This window comes from Octopus bimaculoides, chromosome 2 (genome assembly GCF_046866305.1).
Source record: "Octopus bimaculoides isolate indiv1 chromosome 2, ASM4686630v1, whole genome shotgun sequence".
In the NCBI taxonomy this organism is placed as follows: Eukaryota; Metazoa; Mollusca; class Cephalopoda; order Octopoda; family Octopodidae; genus Octopus; species Octopus bimaculoides.
The window spans coordinates 185,291,316-185,298,815 of NC_142929.1; the positions used below are offsets into that span (position 1 = coordinate 185,291,316).

Below are 7,500 nucleotides of genomic sequence, written 5' to 3' on the forward strand. Positions count from 1 at the left end.
AATAGCTTTCATTGAGGTGTTCTAGGAGCCTGTACAAAATAGGGATAACAGCAGCCCATCAGAGAAATGAACCCTGTGAGGTGCAGTGACTGCTGCAGCAAGTGTTGCTAGCCATTGTCCATGGCAACACCATCATGGTCATTACCATGGGGCACAGCTGAGCATACCACTTGTTCTGTAATTTGTGGCCCATCGCCCCCTGCCCTTCCATCTTTCACTGCTTTACCCACCACCCATTTTGTTTTCCTTTTCTTTCCTTTCTTACCTCTCTTTTTTCCCGTTTCTTTGTATTTAAATGTTTTAAATATAAGATGTCCAACAACAACTGTGTGGTCATTTTTTTTATGTATACTCTTCTAGATTTGCAGATTTGAAGAAAATTTTTACATACTACCATTTATACAGTAAATTCTTTCTTTGATTCATTAGTCTATATAATTTTCATCAGTAAATTTTGTTCCTTCCAGGAAAGTTATTGAATTATAAACTGAGAGCTCTAACAAAACCTATACCACCCATAAAAGCATAGAAGCATGTGTCTAGAACATCATACATATAATGTATACATGCATGGGTGTATTTGTAACCGTATTACTATCTGTACATGTGTGAGTGTATTTCTGTGCAAGTATGTATATGTCTGTGGGTATATGCATGTATGCATGTATACGTATATTAATATTGTACATGGTAGATATTCACAGATCACATTTTTTGGCTCAGGGCTAGTCTAAAGAAAATTAACTGGAAATTATCTAAATATAGAAAATATTTTTTTAAAGAATATCCTCACCAAGAATTCATAAAAGTCAGCAGCACAAAGGAACACAGAAACACATGAATGATAGTTTCGGTTAGAATTAGGTACATTACAGCAAGGAAATGGTAGCAGGGAGAGGTCACTAAAACGGATCAGGATTAGTGAGAGGGTAGCTAGAAAGGTTAGGATTTCAGCCTACAAGGGTTAGGTATACAGACATGGTAGTTAAAAAAAGAAAGCATTCTCCAAGACTGAGGCATCTGGCTGAGGAAGCAAATGAAAGAGAAAGGAACAATGGTTAAAACACTACCTTTGGAAAGTCTGCGTGGAAAAATACAACACATACCTAGAGAAGAGAGAAACCAGAAGTCGGTGTTGAGGGATGATCATGCAATATTGATGGGGGTCAGCATTATCATCAAGTAGTGACCCCCAAACTTATAGACAACACACACACAGTCTCTCTCTATTTCTCTCTCTATCTCTCTCTCTATCTCCCTCTCTATCTCTCTCTCTATCTCTCTATCTCTCTCTCACACACACACACATGTTATATATGTATGTATACTTCGTATATGGTGGATGTCTGCTCCTTGTAGAGTTTGACCTCCTCTTTACTTTTAATTGCTCTTTTCTTGAGTGAGATCTTAAATGGCTTTTGAGTCCTGAAAGGTGTTTGAAGAGCTGATCACATATACTGCAGCAACATCTCCATTTTCAATTCAGCTATTATAAATGTTCAAGTGATACTTCAATCCTCCATGTGACCTACAGGTTTATTGGACAGGCACTGCATTGAAATACATACATATATATATAATACATATACATATGTGTATACGTATACATACATAATGTATGTGTATATGTGTGTTATGTGTGTGTGAGAGTGAGCTTACAAACAATGCATGTTCACATATATACATACTCCCATGCATAAAAATACGTACATACTTACAACTGTGTACCCAACACACACAAACACATATATACAACTGACACAAATGCATATTACACTAAACATACATACTGACATTCATTGATAATTATGCATAACATTGTGATAAAGATATGGAATGAATCATACACGCTAACATTTTGTCATACACTGACTTACGAGTGAGTGTACATACAGTAGTAGCACTGTAAAAACATTAATCATGTCAGTCACATCAAACAGAAACATTTGAAAAATCATCCATAAACATCTGAAATACAATCAGTGATGCTAATTTCGTCAAACAAACAGTATTACCAATAACTCCCTTATGACAATTTCATATTTCAGAAAACATTTTCAATGAACAGTTTCATCAAACATATTTCATCAAGAAATTTCATGAACCAACTTTATAAATACAGTTTCACCAGACAGATACATCCAAGCAGCTTTACAACAATTCAGTTTTATTAATCAATCCCCTCAACGTTTGATCAGACAATAATATATGAACAAATCCAAAAGACATATACTAATTTCCGAAGGATATATACTAACTTCATCAAACAAAATTTAAGACAATTTTACCTGCAATTTCACCAAACAATGTCACTGACCTTGTTGTCAACTCTAACATATCTCACTCTTATGTAAGTGATTCCATACATCATCCCTACTTCACTGTCCACATACATATATCGTCTACATGCATCTTAAGACATCACACCAAACTACACCACCTTCATGGACAGAGATCTCAAAACATCCTATGTTGGGATTATGACAGTGCAGTATCTTACAACAACACAAAGATACAAAGACAGTGCGTATATATCAAGAAACCAATCCTCTTGGACAACACACAAGTAAAACTCTCAAAGAAACAATGAATGCTCAGTCGAACAACTACAATATCCACAGCCCCTTTGAACTGTTCTTCTCTGGCCAAAGCACCTGTGTACAGTTATTTTGCACTTCAACATAACACCACATGCAGCACTCATCTCCCATTCTTTTGTGACACATATTGAATCCTTTTCGCAAGAACTGCATAAATCATGAAGAGAGTCTCATTATTGCAAAGATCATGGATACAGGCCCTTCTTCCAGAAAGTTAGCAGAAATCATGAAAACAAGCTCTTCCAGCAAAGGTTATGGACAAAGTTCCTTCCACCTAATTAAATCATGGAAATGCTAATCATCAAACAAACTTAACAGATAGACCCAATCTCATCCGTTTTATCAATTTGATTACATTTTTTCACCAATAATTTCATCAAACAACTTCAGTTGGATCAAACCTGTTTCCAACAAGTTACATCAAGCAATTAACAAGAAAGCGTCTTCATGATAAAAAGCTTCTATGTGATTACTCAGTCTGATAGAGATAAAAATCAAATCTTCCTGAAATGATATCTAGCTATCTTAAAGAAAGAAGAAAGCACTGTATAATATAGTCCTAGATACACTATACCTCAATAAAAGATGGAATGACCATGGCAGGAATACTGTTAATCATAGGCCTGCTGAATCAGGGATGATCTTAAAGCTAAACAACAACAAAAAGTTACACAGTATACAACATAGTTCTAAATACACTATATTGGAATAAAAGACTGGATAGTCACAGATGGATCAACCTTAATTACTAGGCTGCTAAATCAGAGCTGATCTGGAGCTAAACAACAACATTAAAAAATGGTAACTCTAAACGTATTTTATTTCAATAAAAGGGGGAAAGATCATAGTTAAAATGAATCTGATCATAGGTCAGCTAGATCAGAGCTAACCTAGTGTTAGACAACTAAATATGAATTATATTTCCAAATAACATAACACACCTCAAATAAGCTGCCTTTTTTCACAAAAACTGTTGTTAAAAATGAAGAGCAAATCTAATTTATCTCATACAGGGAGCAGTAGTTCAATACAGATTTCTAAATCATTAAGCAGATATAATATAAATCTTCTTCTGGATAGAACAACAGTCTATTGTAGCCAACATCTTTCATGGAAGAAATTAGACTCAGCTGGGAATCTAAGAAAACACTCATTGGTTCCATAGTGCTCCCACTACTGACAGAATTGAACTGTACAATTATTTAGAGGGGATTTCTAGAAGTATTCAATTTAAACAGAGGAGAAAGGGCAGTGTCCATGCTCCTTTTTCGGGGCCTGTAAAACTGGTGAAGGAACCCTGGCCTGAATGCTTGCAAGGGAGTGAACTCTACTAACGTCACTCATGAGCCAGGTGGTGGTGTTGAACCAAATAATGGTTTAAGTCTACAGCCCAAGACTTTTATGCAATTTCTGCTAACTGGCTTCAGTTGACTCAAGGGCATGGTAAAATACACTCACCCAAGCACTTACCGAAGCAGACATTGGTGCTGATGCTGGCATAAAATATGAATGTTAAATGATGGTGAAGGTGATACAACATGGTTCTTTCGGTTTCCATCTACCAAATCCACTTACAAGACTTTGAACTAGCTAGGACTGTAGCAGAAGACACTTGCCCAAGGTGCCATGCAGCAGGACTGAATCCAGAGCTACATGGTTGGGAAGCAAACTTTTACCACACAGCTTCACCTGCATTGTCCAGAAATATTGCCTTTCCCATTAATCTGAATATAAATGCCAAAATTTGCAGGGAAGCTGACCTCTATAACTGTATATGATTATGTCTTTCAGTCCTGACACACTATATCAGGCCTGTTATGTCCGCATTTGGCAAAAGTTTTGATGGGAATATTCTACCAATGAAATTTTGAGTCGATGTGAATGTCTATAGATATGTACATACAGATGTGCAAGTATATATACATATATGAATGTATCCGCATGTATACATAGACATGTATGCCTGTCTGTCTGTACATAGGTATGCATGTATGCATGGAGCAATGTCTGTGTGTATGTAGAAAGTATATATGTGTGTATGTATGTATGCATATATGTATATGGCTACAAATGCATAACTATATATATATATATATATATATATATATGGATGGATGGCTATAAATATATATATATATATATATATATATATATATATATATAGATATATACATACATATTTACATATATACATATGTACACACCTAATTACATACATACTTACAAATGCATGTACATACATGCCTGCACACATACATACATACCTACATTATCACACACACACATATATATTCATGTACATACACATATACCTACCCATACATACATACATTCATACATATGTAAATGCATAAATATATACACCTCTAAGCACAAAGAATCGTGCACATGCTACACCCCACCTACACACACACACACACACACACACACACACATGTACACATATATGTACATACACAGATGACATGTATACAGACGCATTCTCATCAAGCAATCTGCTAAATTACCCAAGGTAATGAGAGGACATAAATAGGGGAAACGGAATGGAAGAACACCACAACCACCACCAGCAGCAGCAGCAATAGTAATAACAACAACAACAATAGCAACAACACCAGTTATGGCAACAACAACAACAACAATAGCAACAGCATAACAACAGCAGTTTAGCAACAACAACTACTACTACTACTACTACTACAGTAGAATCTAAGATTACAACAGCAAGAACAGAGACGACAATAATACCAGCAACAACAACAATGTTTAACAACAGACTCAACGACAGTGTGTGTGTGTGTGTGTGTGTGTGTAGGAGTGTGTGTGTGTGTGTGTGTGTGTGTGTGTAGAAGAGTGTGTGTGCGTGTGTGTGTAGGAGAGTGTGTGTGTGTGTGTGTAGGAGAGTGTGTGTGTGTAGGAGAGTGTGTGTGTGTGTAGGAGAGTGTGTGTGTGTGTAGGAGAGTGTGTGTGTGTGTGTAGGAGAGTGTGTGTGTGTGTGTAGGAGAGTGTGTGTGTGTATGTGGGAGTGTGTGTGTAGGAGAGTGTGTGTGTGTGTAGGAGAGTGTGTGTGTGTAGGAGAGTGTGTGTGTGTAGGAGTGTGTGTGTGTGTAGGAGAGTGTGTGTGTATGTGTGTGGGGGAGAGTGTGTGTGTGTGTGTGTAGGAGAGTGTGTGTAGGAGAGTGTGTGTGTGTGTGTGTGTGTCTGTGTGTGTGTGTGTGTGTGTGTGTTTACGAGAGAGCAGAGGTCTAGTTTAAGTAAGTCCCTGCATCCCTTTCAGTGCTTGACCACTACTGTTGGATTGCTTTTTGTGGGGAGCAGGGTTGAGGGTTAAAGTGATGGTATGACCACATCTCATATGTCCATACATTAAACGCTGTCCTTCATTAGAACAGAGTGGCTTACAATCGCTGAAGTGAGACATTCAACTGACCAAAACATTATTTCCGAAATGTAGAAGTGATAAGAGAAAATATGTCTAATGGCTGGGGACATTTGGCGGCAGGACAATGAGGAAAGCTGGACAACTGGATGACCAAAACATCTACTCAGAAAATATAATTAGTTAAGGAATTTTGTCAAGGACTTGAGTCAGTTACAGCAATATTGCCTGAGGCGCAGAAAGAGAAAATTTATCAGTTGAAATAGATTAAAATGATTAGTTAGATTAACAAGATTAAAAAGACTGATTACACAGGTTAATGACAGATCAAGAATGATCACTCAGGTTAAGGAGTTATGTCAAGTTAATGAGTAAATAAGATCAGTTATATAAAAACCTGATTGGTCAGTCAAATAATGCTAACTCAATGAGTCAAGGTCAGCTTTATAAATTAGATTGGTCAAATGAATGAGATTTTTTGATTAGGTTAATGACATTAATTGTGGGTGGTTAATTAAAAGTCGCAGATGCAGTTTAATCAACTATGCCATTTCCAACTATAAAATACCTTATCAGCTATTAAAACCTTCAATTTTAAACATTTAACAACATGAGTATTGGAGATTTCCACAACATGATGATATCAGTATTGTTCATAGCTTGGTTAGAAGTAGGGATTGAAAGTTAGACCTGTAAATCATTTTATTCCTTGCCCATTCCTGGGCACATAAGGATGAAGATGGATATACTCTCATCAAAACTCTAATCACTTTCTTGAAATATTTACCATCTTACAAGAGAGAATATACACATCAACAATTAAGAAGATAAAAAGCAGATGATTAATTCTTTTCCACTTTGGTAATAGTTTACTTCATTTCTATAATGTCAGTCTTAATTACTAATATGTAATTAAACATCTTATTTACATATTTCTAAATAGAATATCCCAATTATATATTTCTTATTACTAGCCCAAATAATAAATATTTGATTATCCAAATTAATTACATATATCGAAATACAAAGTCAAAATGATAAAATTCTAATTAAACAAAATAATTATATACCTCTAAATATATAATCCAAATGAGGCATCTTTAATTACATATATTAGTTACCTCTGCTCTAGAAACTTACTCATGAATAGGGAACAGCAAGCCTATTACAGCTACTACTACTACTACTACTACACATACACACACAGAAATTAACTATACGTAATATAGATTGCACCCACTGATCTATTGTCCTCTCCTTGCATCTGCAAATATCTATTACAACAGTTTTGTCTCCACTCATTTTATAATACCAGTGAATGTCTTATTCACTGTTTCTTACAAAGTGAATGCAACAATTTGCATATGGCTGGCTGTGAGTACACAGCATTGAGAAGGCCCAATGAAACTGAAATGCATCTGGGCATTCTCACTAGCTGAAGCAGGGAGAACACCAGAGAGCCGTTTTAACGATGCGTCCTGCACAACTCTTCGAAACGCCGGTGTAAAAACAGGGGTAGCT

At 36.1% G+C, this 7,500-nt stretch overlaps 1 protein-coding gene across 9 annotated transcripts in view; it reads right to left on the reverse strand.

Annotated features, from left to right (window-relative positions):
* Positions 1–7,500, reverse strand: part of LOC106881487 (uncharacterized) — a 378,451-nt gene that overhangs the window by 114,716 nt on the left and 256,235 nt on the right. For 5 of the 9 annotated variants that reach the window (XM_089348179.1, XM_089348176.1, XM_089348175.1 and 2 more), the window contains one exon: positions 1,071–1,106. The exons of the other annotated variants lie outside the window; for them this stretch is intronic. In XM_089348179.1, the coding sequence (XP_089204305.1) occupies positions 1,071–1,106 (36 nt within the window). The remainder of the gene's footprint in view (positions 1–1,070; positions 1,107–7,500) is intronic. 9 annotated transcript variants of the gene reach the window in all.